Source organism: Thunnus maccoyii, chromosome 20 (genome assembly GCF_910596095.1).
Source record: "Thunnus maccoyii chromosome 20, fThuMac1.1, whole genome shotgun sequence".
Lineage (NCBI taxonomy): Eukaryota > Metazoa > Chordata > Actinopteri > Scombriformes > Scombridae > Thunnus > Thunnus maccoyii.
This window is the reverse complement of record NC_056552.1, coordinates 5,575,116-5,600,409: the sequence shown is the minus strand read 5'-3', so window position 1 is coordinate 5,600,409 and position 25,294 is coordinate 5,575,116. Positions and strand designations below refer to the sequence as shown.

At 39.1% G+C, this 25,294-nt stretch overlaps 2 protein-coding genes and 1 long non-coding RNA gene across 10 annotated transcripts in view; 2 read left to right on the top strand and 1 right to left on the bottom strand.

Annotated features, from left to right (window-relative positions):
* Positions 1–18,642, top strand: ttll6 (tubulin tyrosine ligase-like family, member 6). The gene is given in 18 exon segments (XM_042396630.1): positions 1–185; positions 4,220–4,404; positions 8,140–8,301; positions 8,545–8,585; positions 9,866–9,984; positions 10,435–10,565; positions 10,660–10,816; positions 10,902–11,045; positions 12,416–12,501; positions 12,601–12,826; positions 13,903–14,081; positions 14,249–14,437; positions 15,628–15,787; positions 16,150–16,179; positions 16,318–16,530; positions 16,662–16,727; positions 17,202–17,337; positions 17,799–18,642. Coding segments are annotated over 16 exon segments (2,283 nt in total). The 5' UTR covers positions 1–185; positions 4,220–4,404; position 8,140; the 3' UTR covers positions 18,044–18,642.
* The window catches only part of LOC121886560, a 38,065-nt gene continuing 25,530 nt past the window's right edge, over positions 12,760–25,294 (bottom strand). For 3 of the 8 annotated variants that reach the window (XR_006092775.1, XR_006092781.1, XR_006092782.1), the window contains 2 exons: positions 22,521–22,679; positions 19,294–20,187 (listed from right to left, as the gene is read on the bottom strand). This is a non-coding gene — a long non-coding RNA (uncharacterized LOC121886560). Of the gene's footprint in view, positions 12,846–14,087; positions 14,178–19,293; positions 20,188–21,380; positions 21,859–22,520; positions 22,680–25,294 lie in introns of those variants that run through there. The other 5 variants (XR_006092778.1, XR_006092777.1, XR_006092780.1 and 2 more) reach the window with 5 other exon arrangements.
* On the top strand, positions 22,687–25,243 carry hoxb6b (homeobox B6b). Its single transcript, XM_042396627.1, has 2 exons — positions 22,687–23,846; positions 24,965–25,243. Exons 1-2 carry the CDS (start codon positions 23,393–23,395, stop codon positions 25,228–25,230), a joined length of 720 nt encoding a protein of 239 aa, XP_042252561.1. The 5' UTR covers positions 22,687–23,392; the 3' UTR covers positions 25,231–25,243.

Sequence of the window (25,294 nt, the reverse complement as noted above, 5' to 3'; positions counted from 1 at the left end):
TGCGCGTGAGTGGCTCGAGTTAATGCCATGTTTCATTCATGTTTACGTTTGTCTGTTTCAGCTCCACTGTGCGTCCAGCGGAAACTGCAACACACGAGCCGCCGATAACAGCACTAACAACCGGACAGAAAGCTGCAGGTTGGCGCTACTCACCGGGAACAAGAGGACACACCTTTTATCTAACGGTAACTTCAGCTCTACGACGTTTGTAGCCGTTTAAAAGTTGTTAAAAGCTAAAGCTCAGCTAAAGGCAGTTAGCATGAACTCGCTCGCGCTTAGGGGAGAAGTCGGCATTTCGTTACCATAGCAACAGCACAGTACATACATAATAAGTCATGCTGTTAGTTGCGATGTTTTACTTGATTTGTTCAGTGTAAAAGAAACAAAGCTCAAGAAACTGAATTAAAACTAAAAAACTGAACCTGTGCAGCTTATTAAAGAAGCTTAATGATTCATAAAAGAAGAATTCAGAGACGTTTTGTGTAACTTTTTGGCTCTGGAAGACAGTAAAGATTCAAAGTCTTATGAGATAATTTATACGGATATGGATTGATATATAATCACAAGAAAGCTTAATTTAATTTTATGTCTTTAAATTGACATTTCATGGCATTTAACAGCTAACTAGTGAATGGTATGTCACACTATATTCTATGACCTCAAAGAGTTTTACTGGTCACATAGGGCTGCAATTTATTAATTATTTTCATTATCGATTAAACTAAGTTTTTAGTCTATAGCCTTATTACTGTTTCCCAAAGCCCAAGATGCAATCTAAAACGTCCTCATTTGTCCTCAAAACAGTCCACAACCCAAAGATATTCGGTTTACTATCATACAAGACTAAATAAACCAGGAAGTATTGACATTTAAGAAGCTGGATCAAGAGAATTTTGGCATTTTTTCTTAAAACAATGAATCGGCTAATTGTTGGAGCATTGTTTTCATTATTGATTAATCTGCTGATTATTTTCTCAATTAATTGATGAATCATTTGGCCTATAATATGTCAGAAAATAGTGAAAAATGCCTGTTATGATTTCCTTCAAATGTCTTGTTTTGCCTGACCAACAGTCTAAAAACCAAAAATATTTAGTTTACACTGATAGAAAACAGAAGGAAGCAAAAAATCTTGGCATTTGTGAAGCCAGAGACAGCAAATATTTGGCATTTTTGCTTAAAAAAATGACTAGACTGATTAATCAATTCCCAAATCAGTTGGTAATTACTTTTTTGTCAATTGACTAATCATTGCAGCTCTAGTCACATACTGTATTTTAATAGCTGTTATCAAAAATAATGAAAATACTGTCTATGATTCTATCTAAGTACTACAGATCAGGTATCAGATATTGATAGCTGTTATAGCAGAAAGATGATATCTAGTAGATTTGTCTGTACAGCAACACTTTCAGTAGTTAGTCTACCAACCTTTTTTTGTCATTGTTCAATCTAGTCAAATCTAATCAAATTTCATTGCGACACTGACAGCTGTGTTAACTAGCGATTCGATTCAATTAATTGATTAGTTGTTTGGTTTATAAAATGTCAGAAAAAGTTGTTCAAGTCCAAAGTGACGTCCTCAAATGTCTTGTTTTGTCCTGACAAACAGTCCACAACCCAAATATATTCAGTTTATCATGACAGAAGACTAAAGAAAACAGAAAAAATCATATTCAAAAATCTGGACTCAGAGACTTTGGACATTTTTTCTCACAAATGAAACAATTCATTGCTTACCAAAAAAATTGGCAGCTAATCGTTGCAGCTCTACTAGCTACCCAAACTCTTATACAGATATTATAAAGTGAATGTTTTCTCTGGTCCACCTGCTGTGACTGTAACCAAAACTGTTTGCTCCAGTAAATTACTTTTTCAGGTTTCTCCACATCCTCGATCTTTTAAAAACCAGAGGGATATATATTTTTTCCGACTTTGGCATTGAGCCATAAAGGTCTTCTTCCACGGCCAACTGGCAGCTTTGAACGTTCACATTTCGTTCAGCTATTCCCTCTATCATCAAACATTCACCACGCTTAAGTTGCCTTAAATTCTTTATTTCAAGCCTTTTAGTCACACACATAACCCTGTTACACTAATACGCACACTATATAACATTAATGTGACCGTGTAATTTCAGTATCTTCACTTTCAGGCAGCTGCTTATTATTCACTCTGGAGTAGGATGTTGGGAGTACAGGTGCAAATTATCCGTTGAGCTAACCCCGGTACATTTACTGTGATGTATGCATGTTGAAAGACTTATACTTGCAGGGGAGAAGTGAAGCCCTCTTGAGGGGAAATCAGTTTCCACACAGGAAGGACGGGAGGCAGCCAGATTTTTGTGGCTTCAACTTGTAGCTCAGCTCCAGGTTACACTGAAGATGAACTAAATTTCTTTATGTTAGTGGAGTTTCCTGTTCCTTTCTCTCAGGGTTTGTCCTCGTAGTTCATATTTATCTATTTTCTTTTACAACCAAGACATTGAAATCAAACAGCCACAGTTTGAATAATGCCAGAATTTTTTGCATGTTTGCTACAGGAAACGAGTGAATGGTGCACAGAACCTAATGTTTTAAAATGGTGATTTCTGATCTAGCAGAGCATTACTCAAAAAGCTGTACTTATTAACAACAAGTCTTCCAAATTAAATGGGTAGTTCGTCTTTACCTTTTATGTTTAATACTGTATCACACCTGAGACATGCTGCAGACGGGGGACAAATTAAAGGAAAAACCAATATAAAGTGTCTTAGTACGGTGTTGGGCCACCATGTGCCGTCAGAACAGCTTCAGTGCTCCGCTTTAAAACTCCTCTGGAGGGATGAACACCATTCTTCTAAAAGATTTTCCCTCATGTGGTGTTTTGATGATGATGGTGGAGAGCGCTGTCTAACACATCAGTCCAAAACCTCCCATAGATGTTCAACTGGGTTGAGATCTGGTGACTGTGAAGGCCGTAGCGTATGATTCACATCATTTTCATACTCATCAAACCATTCAGTGACCCCTCGTGCCCTGTGAACTGGTGCATTGTTCATCCTGGAAGAGACCACTCCCATCAGGATAGAAATGTTTCATCATAGGATAAAGGTGATCACTAAGAACAACTTTGTATTGGTTTGCAGTGACTCTTCCCTTTAAGGGGACAAGTGGACCCAAACCATGCCAGCAAAATGCCCCCCATAGCATAACAGAGCCACCAGATCCCCTCACTGTAGGGGTCAAACATTCAGACCTGGACTGGTTTTTCCTTTAATTTGTCGCCCGTCTGTATATTTTGTTTATAAGAGAAAAGAGCGCAGGCTGTTCCTCCTACCCTAATTTAATATCTCTCCATAAAAATACACCGTTGTCACATTAAATTATAATTGGCCTGTTCTGTAATTGTATGAGGGCCCATTGCTCTCTCTCTCCTCTTCACACACACACACACACACACACACACACACACACACACACACACACACAAAAGCTTTTCACTCATACAGTTTAAACACCTGCAAATGTACGTACAGTGACGACTTGTCAATTCATCAGCCAACGTCAGAAGCGGAGCCTTCGCAGGTGATCTTTAAAGCATCATAAGAAAGACAAAAGGTAGATAAGTGAGTGTGGAAGGGTGTAGGTTGTCACCTAATAATTAATTCATGTTGATTGACTGATTAATCAGTTTATAAATTGGCCACTTTGTGCTTTTCGTCAGCCTCACTAACATCCAGTCTTGTTTTGATCTGATCGATATCTGTAAGCTGCCATGACAACAGCGTCCTGTCCGTCTACTTTCTTTTCTTCCAAGTGCGTGAGCTTCTACCTGCGCTCTATTTTTAATGTCTTCAATCTAAGACGGCGCTTCAACTGAAGGTACTCCGTTTCAACTTGGCCAAGAAGATCGATGTACTGCCTTCTCACTTACACCACACGCCGCCACGCCGCTTTTCAGCACAGATTTAAATTTAACAACTTGAAGTGTTGAAAAGCTCTTCTCCTATTTCAGTGAACAAATATCAGGGATTATCCCTCTCCTGTCGCTCCCTGCTGAGGTCTCCTGCTCATTCTCTCTCCATCATGTCAAGACGGATCAGGTGTTTGTCCCCACAGTTTGTAATTGGTCACCAGATCCACCGCTGGGCCTGATGCTTGACTGTGTAAATCAATCTGAAGTGAGCCATCCTTGTGATGATACAAATCTACTCTGTTTTTTTTTGTTTTTTTTTAAGAGTCCAGAAGCAGACGGTGCACAAGGTTGAGATGTGGCTCATTGGTTTGTCTAATGAGGAGTGTGAAAGCATCTTAAAGGGCTCTTGAAACAAAGAAGATTCCCGTGTCAGAGAGGTGCAGCGGCAGCGGGACCCGAGCTTCTTCCAACACCTGTGTCCTCACAAATGTAGGCTTGACAGTGCAGGTGAGTCAGAGTCATTTCTCAAATGTGAGGCTTGACAGTGAAGTTTAGAAATTTGCTCAGCTGCCAATTTAAAAGGTGAACCCAGCTAAAACTAAAACAATGCTGCAATAAATCCTACCTGCATGAAGGTTATAATGTTCACTTTTAGTTGAAACTGTTTTACAGAAGTGCTGATTCAACCTAATGGTGCTTTTGGAAGCTGTAGTTTGTGCTTTTAAACATTATTGCATTATACTGAGAGGTGTTTCTAATATTTTATCTGCATTGTTTATATCAAAGTAGGTAGACTAAATATTACATTAAATTCAACAGTCTACAGCCTCAAAAATGACCAGAAAGTTAAATTAGCACCTTTCTAAAACAGCTAAAATACAACCTGAACATTATAGCCTTCATGAAAGTGGAATATATAGCAGAGCTGTTCGATTAGACTGCATTAATGCAATTAATGAGTGTTTTGCACACGTTTTTCACTGAAACCAGAGTGACTGATTAGTAATTAAACAATTAGTAGATTAATGAGTAAAGTGGTTTTTAATGATCATTTAAGTCATTTATCTAGTAAAAGCAGAGAGCATTTGCCTGTTACTGCTTCTCAAATGTGCAAAGATTTGTTGTCTTTTTTTTCATATCATTGCAAATTAAGTAGATTTTTGGACTGTTGTGTGCAATACCAATTTGCAATTCTAATTAGAGATTTTGAAAATGTTTTTTATATAGAATTTAAAGGGGACCTATTATGCTTTTCCTTATTTTTATCATATATATGATGTTACATTGTCGGATGTTCATATTAAACATGGCTAAAGTGTCAAATAATGAGGTAAACTGATGTAGCACTAATCCCTGTGAGCAAAAAGCACCGGCTTCAGACTGCCCTGAACTTTCGGTTTCCAACGTTTTTTTCTACTTTCAGCTCGAGTCGACGTCAACTAGTGACGGATTTCTTTATATGGTCATCTGCTCCACGCACAGCGCACAACTTCACTGCTCCGCTACACTAACATTATGGCATTTTTCTATTATTTTGGGGGTAGACACACCAAGCCACGACTCAATTGTACAGCAGGGCCAAGTAAAATAAGTTACCTGTTGGAGTTGTGCTGGTCATCTGCACAAACATCATCATCGCTGTTTCTGCTTGTACTGCATTATTTCTAACTGATCTGCTGAACAATTAGCTCCAAATATCTCCATATGTTGTTGTTTTGACCAGTTTAGCACTGCTAACAAAACTCTGGTAATTCGGTGAGGAACACGTTTCATTTCCTGTAAATTCTTCCCAATAAATGTCTCCCATTATTTAGTCATTTAAAAGCTTTTAACATGAAGCAGTAAAGGAGAAAATGTTGGGTTTGCAACGACAGTAACTTAACACAACTCTGATGCGGCTGCCTGTCGGCAGGCTTCCTGAAAGCCGGCCAATCAGAACAGGGTGGGCTCATCGTGAGGAAGGCCTTAAAGAGACAAACTGCCTGTTAGAGACAGAGGCTGAACTGAGGGGCTGCATAAAGGGCCAGTATAAGATAAATAATTGATAGTAATTTTTGAACTGTGAATCATGCAAAGCTACTCTAGTGGAGTACAACAAGCTGAAATCAGCATAATAGGTCCCCTTTAAAGGTTTATCTTTTCTTTCAGGCATTTTTGTCCAAAGCAGCTTAACATAAGTGCATTTAACCTGCATAGCAACAAGAGCTAAATGTCAGAAATTACAAATGTCTAATCTTTAGATTGTGTTTAGTGCAGCAGTTTGTTGTTTTTAAAGGAAATTAGATGCTAGTAAGTGTTAGCATAGCATGGTGTGTCTGTCTACCTGCCTGAATGGTAATTTTTTAATTTTTAACAAGTGACAAAGTCATTCTTACGGAGTCCAGTCATTGTTTGTTGAGGACAGATAATACAAAGGTGTTATTCGTGTACCTGTTGTTGTCGTACGCTGAGGGAGGATCTTGGTGAAATCATTTGCGGGGCTGTAACCGTATCCAGGCTGAGGTCAGTGGGGCGTCTCGGCCCAGTGTAAAGCTCACAGTTCATGGCCAGGATTATCCAGATCATTGGATCAGAATACTGTTACCGAGCACTGTAACCTCCCACCGTGTACCTGGGATGTCCCTCCTTCCTGCCACCACCAACCAGCCCCCCCCCAGTACTCTATCACGATCATTACCAGGAATTAACTTGACCTCACCTTCACCCCACAAGACACCAGATAGGATGCAGAGGCGAACAGCTGAGACGATCGCCGGCCACTGTGCTCCGGTCAGAGTGCAGACAGACATTTAAGAAGGAGAACACACAAGTGGAACTTAAGTCACCTACATTTATTCCTATAGACTTTATCGTCTTCATCTTATAGATGAATGTGCACTTAATTTATGATAAAAGAGACGTCTCAGTCACTCCAAAGTGGTCACACTTTAAAAATGCTTTTAGCATAGAGGGTCAAAAAATGTGAAAGGTTTGCGTTGATGTATGAGTAAGGATAAATCGATTGGTTAAAAGAAAATTAATCAGTAACTATTTTGAGATTAATTTTTTAAGCAGAAATGCCAAATATTCTGTTTCCAGCTTCTCAAATGTCAGGACTTTTTACTTTTCTCTGTTTTTTATTGTGTAAACTAAATATTTCTGGGATTTATACTGTTGGTCAGACAAAACAAGACATTTGAAGGCGACACCTTCGAATTTATAACGGGCATTTTTCACTATTTTCTGACATTTTATAGACCAAATGATAATCGATTAATTTGGAAAATAATCAGCAGATGAATCAATAATAAATAGAAATTAGAGCTGCAATAATTAGTCGACAACTATTAAAGTAATCGCCACCAATTTGATAAGTGATTAATCATTTTGAATCATTTTTTAAGAAAAAAATGTCCAAATTCTCTGGTTTCAGCTTTTCAAATGTGAATATTTTCAGGTTTGTTTTTTCATCTATGACAGTAAACTGAATATCTTCTGGTTATGGACTGTTGGTCGGGACAGAACAAGACATCTTTGACATTTTTCACCATTTTCTGACATTTTGTAGAAAACACAACTCATCTATTAATTGAGAAAATAATCAATAATGAAAATAACCCTAGATACCAGGTTATGAAATACCTGAGACATACAGTATGTTTCTGCTGTGTTAGACAGTTGCTGGACATTTGTTGAAAATATATGTGATGATGAAAAGTCTCGTTCTGAAACTTCAACAATCAGAGTTTAATGAAAAATGGGACAAATTTAAATCGTATTAGTGTAAAGTTTACCTCATTTACACGACTTTTGGTGTTTTGTTTGTGTCAACATTATTGAAGTCAATAGAATTTAAGTTGTAAATAACTTTACGAGGTTATTTCTGTAGCATCTCTGCTCCAGTCGCTGTTGCTGTTTTTCTCTTCTCTGCCGCTGTCACTGTTTGTATCCATCGTGCTACAATAAGTCTTGAATGCCGGTGTGTGACAGCGTGCCGACAGCCGGAGCACTCACCTGATGAGAGAAATGGAAACGGAAACATGATTCCATGCGTGCACTTACAGCATGTACTCTGTTCTGTTTGATTGAATTTCATTGTGAGGCTGTACAGCACAGCCCATTAAAAACATGTAAATGAGTAAATGAAATGGACATCATTTGTTTTCTTTTTTGTCTACATTATCACATAAGCTTTTTTTTTTTTTTTTTGCTATTTGCTCCTAGTCAAATGAGCACATTTTGTCTTTGTTTGTGCACATCCAGGATGGGTTTACCCGTGGACAGCCCAGACAGAGATGATGATAAGCATAAACATGAACAGCAGGGAGAGGGAGAGGCAGAGGGAGAGGGGGGCGAGAGCCAAACCAGAGCCCCCGCCTGCAACCCTGCAGCCATCAACAAGAAGAGGAGGAAAAACAAGAAGAGGTACTTTACTGCCGGATCTCCTCCATTTGCACATCTAGAGATATTTCCCCATTGCAGGTATATTAACGCCGAGCACCTCGACAGTTATGATTTTATAACTTGTCCTGGAGGCTTCTTTAAGTTTTTGTTTTCTCACTTGTCCTCATCATTTTGAAAAAGGAAAAGACGAGCGTAATGAGATAACCGTAGGCCCTTGCAGCAAAGCAGATGTCTGTCCCTCTTTCTGTCTCTCTTCTCTTCCAGATGACTGTGTATCAACCTCACCAGCTGCAAATATGAAAGTGGTACGTTTGTACTAAATTATGAATGTTTATTATTATGTCATGTAGCTCAGTTGTCTATGTTAAAGGATATGTTCAGAAATGTTCGAGTCTGTCTTAGAACAACAGTCAGGTGCCCCAGTGATCATTGAAACAGGTTTTGCTGGCTGTAGTTGTTTCTCATGTTCATACCGACCTTTAGAGGATCCTCCCCTAAACTGATTACAATGTAAGTGATGGGAGACTAAATCTGCAGTCCTCCTCCTGTGCAAAAATGTATTTAAAAGTTTATTTATAGGTAACATGAGGCTTCAGCTGTCCAAATTAGACAAATCATGTATATATCTTTCAACGTTACTGCCTTTTTAGTGCCAAATTCCCTCTTTTTCTTATGATCCTTCCACTGCAGCTGAACAGGAAAACAACGTCCTTCGAGACACAAGGAAGGAAACTTTTACTAAAAAGAATCTGTGGAAGATATTTACTTTATTTGACTAACTCAGATGGCTGTTGCCTCACATAAGCTTCATATTAGCTTCAGATTAACTTTTAAATACATTTTTGCACAGAAGGAGGACTGTGGATTTTGTCCCCCATCACTTACATTGTAAGTGCATTATGAAGTATCTTCTAATAGTCAGTATGAACAGGAGGAATGATTACAGCAAGAAAAACATGTTTCAATGTCCATTTGGGCTCCTGACTGTTGTTTTAAGACAGGCATAAAAAATTGTGAACTGTCCTTTAAACTGCAACATTCTAGACATTTATATCTACAGAGACTTTAGTCATGTAGAATGAATCACTGAGTAAAACAGATGCTGTTTATGAACATGGAAAACACAAAATACAAGCCAAAAGTATGTGGAAACCCTGTCCATGCTAGTGTTGTTCATGGTTCAGGCACAACCTCTCAGTTTTAATGACAGGAAATCTAAATGCTACAGCATACCATGACAGATAATAATGTGCTTCCAACTTTGTGGCAGGAAGACCATTTCCTGTTTCAACATGACAAGGCCCCCATGCATACAGCCAGGTCTATAAGAAATGGTTTCCTGAGCCGATGTTCTTGTGGCTGAACGGGGAGTAAATCCCTGCAGCCAAGTTCCAAAAACTGCTGGAAACCTTGAAACCAGAAGAGCAAATTATCGGCGTATTATCTTATATTTATGATTGATCTGTAGCTCCTAGATCAGTAATTAATGCATAATACCTCGAGTCTTTGAAACACATGCACTACAATAATAAACACACACATGCTAATAGCATTAAAAATACTCTTTGATGTATGTGTGTCTCAGTGCGGCGTGCTGCCCGTAGATACGGCCTCAGAGAGGCGGCGGAGGCGGAAGACTGGACGCTGTTCTGGACCGACTGCTCTGTGACTTTGGACCGTGTTAAAGACATGAAACGTTATCAGGTATCCTCCTCCTCACATCCCTACTGTCATCTTAAAGGACTCATTTAACTGAATTCAATACTGTAAAATAATCGTCTGGTAATTCAATTTATACATCTGGAAATGAATCAGAAGAAATCAGTCACTCTGCTATTTCAATGTCATTTATCCGCTAACCTGTGAAATAATAAAGAAATATAGATTTCTGTAGATTATGAGAGATTGAATAGTTTTTTTCAGGGCTTAGTATTCATGGCTCATAACGTTTTTTCAGCTCTAGTAATCAGTTTGTAATCTAACTGGGTGATTCAGAGCAATTATTATTCAGCAGGTCATAACCAACGTTCCCCAGTCTTCTCTTTGAGTATCAGTCTTAGACATAAAACTATACAGTCTAGTATCAATAGTCCTCAAATGCCCACAGAAAACTTCCCATGTAAACAACTGAGAGCGTTTCGTTTGTCTTTGCAGAAAATAAACCATTTCCCAGGGATGAGTGAGATCTGCCGCAAAGATTTACTGGCGAGAAACATGAACCGCATGCTCAAGCTTTTCCCCAAAGACTACAACATCTTCCCCAGAACGTGGTGCCTTCCCGCAGAGTCAGTTTGCACTTTTCACCGTAACTTTCTCTCTTTTCAATTTGTCTTTCTAAAAGTGTCTTAACAAACTAATTTATCCAAATGTGCTTTGCAGTTACAGTGACTTCCAGGCGTACACCAGGGCCAAAAAAAGCAAAACGTACATCTGTAAGCCAGATACAGGTTGCCAAGGAAAAGGCATCTTCATCACCAAATCAAGCAGAGACATTCAACCTGGAGAACATATGATCTGTCAGGTTTACATCTCCCGGGTGAGGATCTAAAACAACAACAACACACATACAACCAGAAAACACGCACGATGAAGTTTAAACGTGCGTTTAATTCCCTCCCCAGCCTCTCATAATCGACGGGTACAAGTTCGACCTGCGTATCTATGTGCTGGTGACGTCATGTGACCCATTCAGCATATTCATGTTCAAGGAAGGACTGGCTCGCTTCTGCACCACAAAGTACAACGAACCAACACACGGCAATGTGGTAAGAATTAATCCAGGAGAAGTCTGGTGATACTCTGTATTTTTCTTATTGTCAAAAAAACCAACAATGAATCGATCCACTAACAAGTATTATTAGTTGATATATTTTATTCCTCTGTGCCATCGAGCTCCATTGTTGTCCAAAAACTATTAGTCTCACACAGTTGTTGAATAAATAAATAAATAAATTACAAGAATATTGACAAAGACAGCTCCTCGCCCGCCATGTTCCCGAAAATAATAAGAGACGTTTCCTCCGCGTACAGCCGTCCTCTTCTTCTTCATCTGTTGAGTTTTATGGCGGTTGGCATCCATGATTGTTGCATGACCGCCATCTGCTGGACTGTCTCTGGCCCCATCTATTCCAGCATTGCCATGACATGTGTGAATAGTGAAAATCACTAGCGGTGCCTGAAAGGTTGTTCCAGTAATTTACCAGGAACTTTGTGTGAAAGAGGCTAAAAACACATCAATGAGTTATTCTGTTGTTCCTTCATTACCATGAATACACACTTTAGTTTATTTTGACTCGATCCCACACACACACACACACACCGTCCTGCTGCCAGAAATACTCACTAGAGCACCAAATGTGTATTAATCCGCAGATGAAAATAGTCCCAAACAAATTCACTATTTACTCCTGTTTGAGTAACGTTTGTGAAAAACTACAGCTCCCAATCACTGAGGCTTTTTAAAAAATGAAAGTGTATATTTCTGACCCAGTTTCAAAGGTTTATTTCTTAAGTAGAGTTACAGTCAGGCCTGAGTGCCACAGACAACATGAGATTTGTTGACAATATAAAAAATACAGAATAATGTTAGTCGTATCATTTTAAGGACAAGAAGGAGTCATTGTGATGATCAATATCCTGTATGTTACAATAAAAAGTGATATTTGATAATGTTGCATCAGTGGTTCCAGAGTAATTAACCTGAATCATCATGATTACAAACAAAATAATGAGAAAAATATAAGAATTCAGTAAAATCCAAGCATATAGTTTGACACTTGCTTCATTAAAAGTCTGTAATTCATGTTCTTTGTTTCAACCGTTCACTGAAAAACTTCAAATACAAGAATGAAAAATGCTAAAACACAATAAACAAGTTCAGCACAATCATATATTAATGTGCTCGTCAGGCTCCACAGCTTCAACTCAATTAACTAATAAACACAGGCAGTTTGTTTTAAACAGAGCTGTTTATTCTGAGCAAATTAAATACAGCAAAATACAATTATTTATAATATTTCTCTATTGTATGTTTGGCTCCACCAGCTAGATTTTAACTCTGGTTTGACACAAGAATAAACTGTAAATATAACTGTATGTTTTTCTTCTTGTCTGTGATTTATCTCTCCAACATCAGGAGGATGTTTGCATGCATCTCACCAACTACTCCATCAACAAGCACAGCGAGAACTTTGTCCGTGACGAGGACACCGGCAGCAAACGGTACATAAACACCGCAGATGATGCACATCGGTCCTATTATTAAGACTCTCAAATATCGCAGGTTTATAGTATGTTTGTTGTTTTGTTTTTGTCACCCAGAAAGCTTTCAACGCTGAACAAGTACCTGGAGTCCAACTGCTGCAACACGGAGAAGATGTGGAACGACATCGAGGACGTGATCGTAAAGACTCTGATCTCCGCTCATCCCATCCTCAAGCATAACTACCACACGTGCTTCCCCAACCACACCACCGGCAGCGCCTGCTTCGAGATCCTGGGCTTCGACGTGCTGCTGGACCACCGGCTCAGACCCTGGGTGCTGGAGGTGAGAGACCACGACGCCCCTGTTTAACACACAGTTTATTAATACATTAATATACATATTATCTGTTACTGTGACCTTCAGATTCTCAAGTTATAAACAGTTTTTTGTATTAATGCAGTTTAGTGCAGATGATGAGTTTGTTTTTAACATTTTCCCTCTTTTAGTTCCTCCTAAAGTAGATTAAGTGTTTTTAGAGTTTATTCCACAGTCTGACAGTATCATGTTTGTTCTGTTAAAGCTATATGATGTTAACACTGAGTGAAATATTCATGTTCATTTACGGCTGCACCAGACTGCAACTAACCATCATTTTTATTATCATTTATTGAGCTGCATCGATTAATTGATTAGTCCACTGACAGAAATTTAACCGCCAACTGTTTTGATAACCGTTTAATTGTTTTTAGTAATTTTATTAAGAAAAAAATATCAAATATTTTCTGGTTCCAGCTCCTCAAATGTGAATATTTTCTGGTTTCTTTAGTCTTCTGAATATCTTTTTGATTGTGGACGTTTGGTTGAGACATTTCACCATTTTAGACCAAACAATTAATCGATTAATGGAGAAAATTATCGACAGATTGATCGATGATTAAAATGACAGTTAGTTGCAGCCCTGATTGATTAATGTGCTGATTATTTTCTCGATTACCTGATTAATCATTTTTTCCATAAAATGTCAGTAAATATTATAATTTCCCAGAGTCAGATGTCTTGTTTTGTCCAACCAACAGTCCAAAACCCCCCATATGTGACAAAGAAAAGCATCAAATTTTAACATTTGAGAAGCTGAAACAGCTAAAACAGATCATTTCTGTCATTTCTGGTTAAAAAAGTGACTAAAACAAATACTTGATTATCAAAATAATTGCAGATGAATATGTTGTTGATTTACTAATCGTTGCAGCTGTATTGTCGATGTCTTGTGCAGCAACATATTTGCTCCACGTTCAGCAGACAGATCTGGCATCTTTGGAAATTTGGGGATGTCAACTAGAATCTAAAATAAAGCTTTTCATAAAGAGGTTTAAAGAGTTAAAATGTTTCTCTGTGTCTGTATGTGTTTGTGCGTTCAGGTGAATCACTCCCCGAGTTTTACCACTGACTCTCAGCTGGACCGCGAGGTGAAGGACGCGTTGCTGTACGACACTCTGGTTCTCATCAACTTGGGCGCCTGCGACCGCCGCAAGATCACCAAGGAGGAGCGACGCAGGGTGAAGGACAGGCTGCAGCAGAACCGCTCCAGAGAGGCCAGGTACGCCACCGTCACATGCAAACAGTGTGTCAATGTTTCCCCCCTCAAGGTCATACATTGTTAAACAGAAAGAGCGCATCCATCCTCGTACGCTTCCTGTAGACAGACAGTATGAAGGTTATTATTGCTGTGTGTGTGTGTGTGTGTGTGTGTGTTTTACCACACAGGTCAGAGGAGCTGCGTCAGTGCCAGGCTGCCACGGTGCAGCAGATGGAGCGGTACGAGGCCAGACACCTGGGAGGCTTCAAGAGGATCTATCCCAGAGAGGGAGGCGAGAAATACGACAAGTACTTTAAACACAGCAGCTCGCTGTTCCAGGACACGGCGGCGTCCAAAGCCAGAGAGGAGTGTGCCAGGTAACACGCGGCGCGCTTTCAACACCTTCAGAGCAGTTCAGGGAAGAGCAGAAGCTCCACGTCACGCACACGGAGATGTTTTACTGCTCGGACGACAGGAGGTTGTGTAAAACTGTAAATGTTACATGATGTAACTGCTCGTTTATATAATCCAGACGTCTGAAACGCTGCGTCTCACATTATTTTCAGTGATTTAAATAGTTTGAAGATTGAATCATGAGGTGAAACAAAATTTCAGTCTAATTATCAAGCAAACATATAGAGGATGTTTTTATAATATATTCAGACAAAAACAGACAAGTTTGATAATTAATTAATCATTGAAGTGATCTATTAAGGAAGAATATCATCATTCTTTAGCTCCAGATTTGCTTCTTTTCTCTTGTTTTATTACATTATAAATTAAATATCTTTGAGTTTTACACTGTTAGTTGGACAAATCAACATATTTTAAAATGTCACCTTGGGCTTTGGGAAATGGATGGATGGATGTTTTATTGACTAAATGATAATTATTGAATCAATAAAAAAGACAAAAATTAGGAAAAAGCCATGATTTTTTCTGACAACCACGTTGTGTTTTATGAAAAGTAATTTCACTGCTGTAAGTTTTGGTTGTTCATGACCAATAAGAAATATTGTAGGAAAATAGATGATTATAAAGAAAATCATAAAATATAATTGATATAAATAAAATACAACAGAAGCATCATTATAAAGATAAACTGATACTGTTCAGGAACAAAAATCAAATATTACTAAAATAATGTATAATAAAGGCAGAACTGGACACTCAGGGGAAATATTTATTTTTAACCACAAACATGGAGAATAACTTATGATTTAAACCATAAAAGACCATCACACACTGGAAATATTCATCACACAAACCAGTAACAAACGCTGCTAGATGGGAAAAACTTTGACAATTTGAATGTAGTTCGGTGGAGGGTTGCTCTTCTTTTCTTCATCATTACTGAAGCATTATTTTTTTATTTATATTTATATTTATATGTATATTTATCCTCTAATGAGGGGGGTGAAAAACAACAATTTAAAAACAAGAAAAATAATAATAAAGGGATTTAATTAGTAGTAAATTATGTAAAAATCTCTTCACTTTCTATCAGAGATGCTACAGTTTCTCTTCTGTCGTGTTTGTTTGTTTGTTTGTTTGTTTGTTTGTGGAGGCAACAACTGCAGGAACTGCGTCTGAAGCAGGAGCAGAAGGAGCGAGACCAGAGGGGTCGGAGGAGAGAGCTGCAGGGGGAGACGGCGGGGGAGAGAGTCAAACCGCGCCAAGCGCAGACGCAACCCCCCGACTCAAACCGTGACTGTGACCCGCAGCCGGTGAGGCTGTCTTATAGCCATTAAAGATGCAGAGTCCACATGAAACCACAAGAGGGAGTCAAAAAGCTTTTGTCCTGTGATGATGAATGGTTCATATTCTGGCTGACCCCTCACAGTAAATGCACACTTACACTGTTTTAAATTAGCTAGAATAATATTCCCGCAGATTATTTTCATTGGCTGTCTCTCATTTCAAATTCAAATATGTTTTATTGTCCAGACGGAAAAAAAACAAACGGTGTTATCAAGGTTATTCGGTGACAGTAATTGCTAATATATTGTAAATGCAAACCGGTGGCTACACATACAGTAAGGCAATAAAAAACAAATTGAATCAAATGTCTCCGCAGCTCCTCACCGAGCGCCCTCTGTCTGGTCTGCTGGAGGATCCTGTAGCTGCTGCTGAAGTCTGGGAGGAGAAGCAGGAGCGGCAGAGGGAGGAGGAGGAAGAGGAGGAGGAGGAGGAGAAAGAGGAGAAGAAGACAGAGGAGGAGAAAAAGGAGAAGAAGACAGAGAAGGAGGAGGAGGAGGAAGAGGACTTAGAGGTGAAGGAGGAGAAGAAGAAAAAGGAGGAAGAGGACATGGAGGAGAGGGAGCGCGTGGAGGCGCTGCTCCAGAGGAAGAAACTACTGCAGGACCCCGCGGTGGTGGATCAGATCTACCGGCTGCTGCAGGACGTCAACAACGCCGCCAACCATCGGCAGAGCAGCAAGCGGGCTCATCACAGACGACAGCAGACCAAGGTGAGTGTCGTCATCCTCAGTGTGTTGCTGTTGTTTTTACTTATTGCTTCTTGTTGATTAAATGATAAATAATAATAATAATTGTGCTTATTTCATCCTTCAGACTCTTTACTGGTTTTTTTTAATTTCAGTTGAGCTCTTTGACGCCGTTTTCCCAGAGGACTAAACAGCAGTTCTGCACTCAGATCTCACGGCAGGTACGTGATCAGAGAGACAACAAGACCAGCAATATTTATTTCTTTACATAAATTAGAAGCAAAAAATAACCCTAAATTCAGATTCAGTCACTTCAAAAGCTTCTTGTTCATCCTTCATTTTTCCTCCAATCATTTTCTAAGAAGCAAAAAGGTTAAAACATGTTTAATCTTTATGCTGTTTCACACTAAATCTAAATGAAATGTTTTCAAATAAAGCTGCAGGTTTCCCCCCAAAAACGGAAAATGATCAGTTTTATCTCTGAATATAAAGACCAGCTGTATTCCAGCGTGAGTCCACATGTGTCACAGTTTAGATAAACAGCAGTCAAATCATAACATCAACAAATGATTATCAGTCAACAATCAAGACTTATTAACTGTATAAATGGTTTGTATAACTGTTCAGGCTGTTCAGTTGTAATCCTCAGTAGTGAATGAAACTCATTGTGAAGTCACATCACCGCTGTGTTGCAGCACGTCTACCCCCACATGACTCAGCAGCGCTCGCTCCGGCCCGCGATAGATCAGAGGAACCCCAACGAGCCGGAGAGCCGCAGCAGAGCGGGAGAACCTCGGAGGACCATCAGCGCCCAGCGGATACACTGGCCAGGTGAGCACGACAACACGTCCACACGACACGGCTTTTATTTGTGATTGTTATAGAGTTTGAGCTTCTTATTTTATTATACAATCAGTGTTTAGCTTGTTTATGTGCAAAATATATAAACTAAAAACTGTATTTTTTAAAAAAAATTAATGTAGCTGTGAAACTAAACGGTTTCTGTATAAAAAATGTCACCATTACAAAAATTGCCTCATAAATTTAAATGAACTTTAGGTGGAAACTGTGATGAAGCAACATTTAACTTGGAAAATGTTAAAATATGTATCCATGACAACCACAGATGAACTAAACTGAACTTCAATAATTAGTTTTTTGACATAAAACATCTCTAATAGTGAAGTTTTGTGTATTTTGTTTGATACTTTATTACACACATAATTTAAACACTTGGCAGCCTGATTTCTGTGTATTTATTTTTTTTCCTTCCTGGTGTTTTGTCTCCTCAGTCAGCGGCTCTCAGGACAGCAGGAGCAGCTCCTACGCAGACGCCCGTTCCCGTCCCGGCGTCCCGATCATAAACTACGTCCCTAAAGGAGGCCTGCGCTGCTCCTACGCGTCCCACGACCCCACCGCCCTGCAGAGCCTGTTCGTCATCTCCACCCGTGCCCCCCTGGTCCGGAGGCCTGGCTTCTCTCACATCGTCCGCAACTCCGTCCGCGGCAGAGCTCCGCAGCACGGCAAAGGCCAGTGAAGGAGACACGAGTCAGGACCTGCAGCCACGATCCCCATATGTGAAAAAAACCCCACTGCTCTCAGATATAAACACAGGAGGAGGACTGGAGGTAGAGAGGCCTTAAACTGGGAAAAAAAAGCAGAAACACACTGTGCCTACGACCAATATCTCATGTCTGTAAATAGATTTTTTTTTTTTTTATATATATATCTGCAGTTGACTCTGCTTTGCCACTAAATCTCCAGCTCTGCAGAGACAACATTATGAGCTTTGTAAGGTTTTCTCTTCACACATATAAAACAAACCTACAGTGCCAACATGAAGCAGACGGGCCTGACGGGACGCCTGACATCCAAACTTACTGATTTTTTGGGTTTTCGATCGGCTCGAGGACTCATGAAAGTATTATTAGATTAATATTAAAATTATATAAACTGGAGGATATTAACAAATAAAGGCCTGCCGCTTCTTATCTCAAGGAAATGTGTTTGTGCAGTCGTGTATTCAAACTTTATTTGCACTGATGGTCAATAAATTTTTTTTTTAAAATTGTGATTTAGTTTCATCATCTTTATTGAAATTTTTTAAATCAAGAAAATACACAAAAACTTCTGTTCTTTAGATTTTAAAAGATATTTTTCATTTTTTTCTAATGTTTTAATATTTTAAATATATATTTATTTATTTTTATAGTTTTATTTTTCATTAATGTGTGAAGATGAGTTTGTTCCTGTTTGACTTCATCTTGACGTTTTCATTGTGAGGTAAAAAAGAGGTCATAAAGTTTTACAGCATCTCTGCTTCCACTTTCTTTGTTCTGGTCGCAGAAAAACACACAAAAAACCTTTAAAACCATCAACACCACAAACTGCTGCATCTCACACTAATATTATAATATTGTTGGCCTGTAAGTGTATTAAAGATGATTTTTAATTGCTCAGAAAATAATTGGACAATAATTAAAAACATTATTATTATTATTATTGTGTTATGTACAGTTGGTATCATGCAAAAGAAAGAATAAATTAAATGTCTAATTAAGCATCTAAACCTATAAAACTGAAATTAATCGACTGAATTGAAACGAAGAGATTTTAATAAACATATTTTTTATTAATTAAGACTTTTACCAGCAGACACAACGAATATTGTTTTTCATTTTTTGACTGAAATATTACAGAAATTCAGTCAAACTTTAAAAAACAAACATTAAATTAACATGAAATAAACGTCCTGACAGACGCAGTTGTGACTTTTTTCCACTCACAGGCCTTCAGAGAGAAATAAATACAGTTTTCATTAATTAACTTATTTCCATTATTATTTTATATATAAGGTTACATTTATGACTGATTGTTAGATAACATACAGATGAAATTAAAGGCCTGTGATGCTTTTAATTAAGACATTTACTTAAGAAACATACAAAGCTTTACATTTTACGGGATATTATATTACAGGCACTTTGTTGGAGTTTGTGTCTCCTGGAGGCCATAAAAAAAAAAAGAAAGAAAAAGGAAAAATGAAAGCGGGAGGGAATGTGCTGCATTTCAGGAATTTATGGTTTTATTGCGTCTATAAATGTCGGAAATCCTCGTTGGAGGTGAAAATCACAGGAAAGCCATCTGGAAAAAAAAATATCCAAAACGGAAATAAGACATAAGAAATGATAAGAAGCTTTTTTTTTTAGCAGAAATGAGTCTGTGAAAAGTTTTAATTTTGTACTTTACAATCTTCATAGAAAAGTTTGTGACCTTAAAATCCCTCCTTCATGACCGCAAATAGCCTCTTTGGCCTGTGGTCAAAGCCGCATTGATCTGCTCTGACTGCAGGAAACTGCACTTTAAGAGATGATTATAGTCTTTAATGCTAAAGTCTTTCAGCCTGAAACTATATCATTCAGATTAAAAAAAAAAAAAGAAGCTCAATCATCAGCGTTTGAGGTTTTTGAGATTAGACGATTAATTTGGTAATGAAGGTGAAACAGGTCACACAAGGTTTAAAATCCAACAGAAATCATCTAATATTGTGTCATATAAGTCTTTAAATATCTATATAACACTGCAGCTCTGATCAGGGAACAAAAACAAAGCTGTACAGACCTTTAGAGTCACAAAAAGGTTGAAGTGCAGCAGCTCCGGAACAACAACAACAACGTCAATCTCACACACACACACACAAAATAAAAAAACATTCATGTATTTCTGAATCTTTACACTTTTATCTTCAATCCAGCAACACATTTAAAACATTTCAGGCCTCGTAGAAGAAGAAGAAGAAGAAAAAAAAATAAAGATGGCGATGAGAAAAGCACGTCTAAAGCACAAAAACGGCTGCTGTTTATGAAAATTTACAACTTTTGCCGTGGAAGTTTACGACTCGCTGGGCTCCGGGATTGGTCGCTGGCGGTCATGTGGACAGCAGGAATGGGAACTTATTTCCCATGAGGTTATATTGCAGCTGCTGTTTTTTTCCACAGGCTCATTCATTTAACACTAGTAACACAACCTCTTTTTTTTCTTCTTCTTCTTGGGCGCTTTTGTATAAGCTATGTCGCGTATATTGCAGACGGTGTTGCAGTGAAAACCGGCGGGTGCGTGATTTAAAAAAAAAAAAAAAAAAAAAAAAAGCTGGACGACGGTGCTTCTCTCTGCGCGATGCGTGCGTCACGTTAATGTGGCTGCACTTGTGCGTGAAAATGAAGGATCTGCTCACTCCTGGATGGTGGGATTACTTGCATGAAATCATTTGAACAAAGTGGGGGATTTTTTCTTGATGATGGTGGTGGTGAAGGGAGGAGAGAAGGATAGAGAGGAAGCGAGAGGAGCTTCCAGCAGAGTGGCACCCCAACACTGGAAATGATGGATTATCAACAAAGGTAAGGGCAACCATGTTTCTAATCTGCCAGCGATTAACTCGGCACAAGAGCGCCGCTGCAGACGTTGTTGTGGCTCAACTGTCACTGTAGGCCTGATGTTTAGATTACAGGAAACGAGGAGGATCAAACCTTTAAAAGAAATGGCAATTATCCAGTTCAAAGCGTCTGTTTTTCTTACGCTGTGACGAGTCATTCACAACTTCTCTGTGTTTTTAACCCCTGACATGCTGCAGCGACTTCAAACACAAACATCTCAGCTACAAAAAAAAAAATGTGCATAGCTGCATGTTTAAAGTTTAAGGCCTAAAAAAAAAGAGTGTTATATGAGGAGGATTCGGCTTCTGCTGCAGGCCACACAAGCTTGATTTTGGTGATGATGATGATAATGATGATGATGGTCATGCAGGGCCTATGCTGCTGCTGCTGCTGCTGCTGCTGCTGCTGCTGCTGCTGCGAAAATGCTTTTCTCCAAAAAAAAAATAAAAAAAAAAATCAGCTGCTTTTTATTCACATGTCGCTCTGCTGAGACGTTTGATTCTGTTTTATATTATTTTATATGATTTTATTTCCTCCTTTTATTTCATTCTGTGTTGAAGCTGCGCGGCGCTGTCGCCTCATCGAGCTTCCTCTGTTTCCTTTATACGGATATTTGTAAATGCTGAGTGAATATTTGCTCTGTTTTTGTCTTATTTGTGATTTATCCAAATCTATTGAGTTAATAATCGCAGTTTTAAACACGCTGTTGTGTTTCTGAGGCTTCTGTGGCGGTTTTTTCTGCGTCTTGTGTGATACGAACAGTCTGTCAGTGTTTTATATAAAAGCATCATGTGACATGAAAGCTTGAATGTGTCTCCATGTCTGTGTTGTAGTGACTCTGTAGTTTGTCAGACACTGTGTGGCTCTTTGATTTCAACACTTTCCCCAAAAATGTGCAGCAGCTGCAGAGGTCTGCGGCCTGGTTGAGGCGGAAACAGGACAAAGATTAACATATTTTATAATGTACTGGGGTTTTTTTGTTTTTTTTTTTAGATTTAAATATTTAGAAACATTATCCAAATAAAAATGTTCACATCAGGAGCGCAGAAGGTTTTAAGCAAAAACCAAAGACGGAAAAACAGCATTATTCATGTTTATATGAACTAATATTCTGCTATATCTGTATTTTTCTGCTTTTATCCATTAAAAACATGGATTAAATCATTATATTAAGATTATATTAACAATACAGCGCTTTATTTCGTTATCATTATTTTACTTGTTATTAAATGTTGTAACTATTCCAATGGAAAAAGCTAATTAAAGAGTTATAAATGTTCTAAATTGAATTATAAACATCATAAATATAAATAATTACACTTAAATTAACACATTTTACAGTATTTTTGTATGAAAATCCTGTAACGTGGTGTTATTAACGTAAAAAAAGAAGAAGAGGCCTTAACTGCAGGACCGTGATGATCAATAATAATACTACTACTAATAAGAAACTAATATTACTTAATTGATAGATGATAATAATACTTATAGCTGTTAACAGTAACATTAATTGATCTGATTAATTAATCCTAAACACAGTTATTGACAGGTGAATAATTGATCATCCAGACAAATACTTACAATCTCCAACATTTTTTGGAAAATGTGAAATTAGAGTCCACTTGTTCACGGTGTGTGATGATGATGATGATGATGGTGGTGATGATGGTGATGATCTGTGTGGAAGCGCGTGTCCCTCCTTCCTTGCTCTCTGCGCGTCCTCGTGGACGTCAATCACAGCTGATGAGGGAGAATCAGAAACATCAGAACCTCAAAACCTTCTGAAGAGTGAAAATATCAACATTATTGGCGCATTATTTCTGCACCCAGTTTAGATTGAAAATCGATAATCATGATAGGATTGCCACTTCTGGCGGCTGCATTGAGGATACACAGTGTTTATTAGTTACAGTGGATTATTTTTTGACGTGATGGAAGTGAAGGTTAGAGGCGGGGGAGGAGACAGAGAGACGGACATTTGTGCGTAAAACGGAAACAATGCGCAAATTGCGCATTTTGGTAACGTGTGTGTGTGTGAGAGAGAATCTGCTTTATTTGCATTAAACGAAATAATACTTCACATCCAGCTGCTTCATATACAGTATGTTGTTTTTCTTATAATCATATGTGTTTCCATGAGTCGCAGCATCTCTCTGCGACTGTGTGCGTGAGCGTGCGTAAAGACCCGACAGGCTCGAGCGCTTCATTTCGATTCACAGGGGACCCCTGCGCGCAACAAGAGCCCCCCATGGGTGCAATAGTGCAAGCACAGACGCCGGTGATTGGCCAGAGGTTGATCAGATGGTACACTTCCCCTCTGTATTCAGTGGCACCTCACAACCCCCCCTTTCAGCAAAAACCAAATCTCCGATAAAGTAATGGCAAAACCACTTGGACTATAAAAGACAACAAATCATATTCCTCCGGAGTATATACACCCCGTTGTCCACCCAATGAGTTCCTATTTTGTTAACTCAACTTTTCCCGTGTCTCTACCGGGAGGACAGGACTCTCTCCTGGGTCAGATACCGTTATATTCCTCGGGATACACCGATCCGTTAAGACACTACTCCAACGCGGCCACATATGGAGCAGCCAACATGCAGGAGAAGGTTTACCCGGCGTCCTACTACCAGCAGACGGGCGCAGCGGCCGCGGCGGCCATCTACGGCCGGACCAGCGGCGGAGCGCCGTGCGACTACAACCCGGTCGGGACTTTCTACAAGGACGCGGAGGGCTCGTGCGCTTTCTCGAGCCGCGAGGACCAGCCGCTGTTTGTCACTCAGGAGCATCAGCGGAGCAAAGCGGAGTGCCCCGAACAGAGTGTCAGCATGAGCAGCAGCCTCGACGACAAGTCCTCCACTCTGATCTACCCGTGGATGCAGAGGATGAACGCCTGCTCGGCCGGTGAGTACAAACTCTGCGTTTTTTACTGTGTTGTTGTCACGCTGCCTTGGAGGTACGAGAGTCCTGCTCCGCGTGATGAAGTGAGCCAGACCTGTCAGCTGCTGCGAGACTGTCTCTACATATTTAATCACGTTTTTAGTAACAATAAAACAGTAAACAGTTTGGTGATTACAGAGCTTGGAAAGCAAAAAAAGAAGCAGGTTTAGTGATTATAGTGATTGCGCATGGATCTTCCTGCGCCTGAGGGGCTTTGGCATCATCATCACATACGCGCGCGCGCGCGCGCGCGCACACACACACATACACATACACATACACATACACATACACACACACACACGCACGCACCTCACATACAGACTGGGCCTCCATCAGCCGAGCTGTAACTTAAAGCTCTCAGCCCGCGTCACATGGCACCTCAGAAAGGATAAATATCGCAGAAACGCTTTTTTAAATATGGCGCACTTTTGAAATATAAACACAAAGAAAAATATTAATATAATTAGAGATTTAAAAAAACACACAAACATGTAATATGAGCTTTGTCCACTATTACCTCTGACTGACTGTAGGCTACTGTAATGTTATAAAACAATACAGCCTACTGATGTCACAAGAGAGAAAATGCACCATGAGGTCACTTTTGCGCACCACAGACACACAGCAGCCCACATTAATGACATCATTGAGGAGCTTTTTAAATATTTAAAGGTCATTATAAACTCACTATCAGGCGTATTATAGCTTTAATACTGAAATAGTATTGGAAATATAGTGAAATTATAGAGTATAATTAAAAAATATATGAATATAAGCTACTCGAGTGGCACCATCAGACATTTGCGCACCTAGAAGAAGCTTTTAAAGGATTATTATAGGAAAATACATGAAAGTACAGATAATTACTATATTATAATTTACACAAATCAAAACAGTTTATTTATATGTTGTAAGAATGAGATTTGGAGTTGAAATACACCTGAAAACACTCTGACTGTGTTTTTTTTAGATACACCAGCACAGATTTTGAGCGCAGTTTCATCTCAATTTAACGCAAGCATTTAATGAATTGAATAACTGATGGATTTATTGTTTTGTTTTGTTTTTTTCATTTCCAGGCCCGTTTGGCAGCAGTGGCCGCAGGGGCCGACAGACCTACACCCGCTACCAGACTCTGGAGCTGGAGAAAGAGTTCCACTTTAACCGCTACCTGACCAGGAGGCGCCGGATAGAGATCTCGCACGCCCTTTGCCTGACCGAGAGACAGATCAAAATCTGGTTTCAGAACCGCAGGATGAAGTGGAAAAAGGAGAACAAACTCCTCAATCCGTCAAAGACACCCGAAGAAGAAGAGGAGGAGGAACAGACGGAGAAAAAGAGCTAAAAATAATAATAAGAATAAGAAAGGGACACTGGAAAGGAAGGCATGTGTGTGTGTGCGCGCGCAC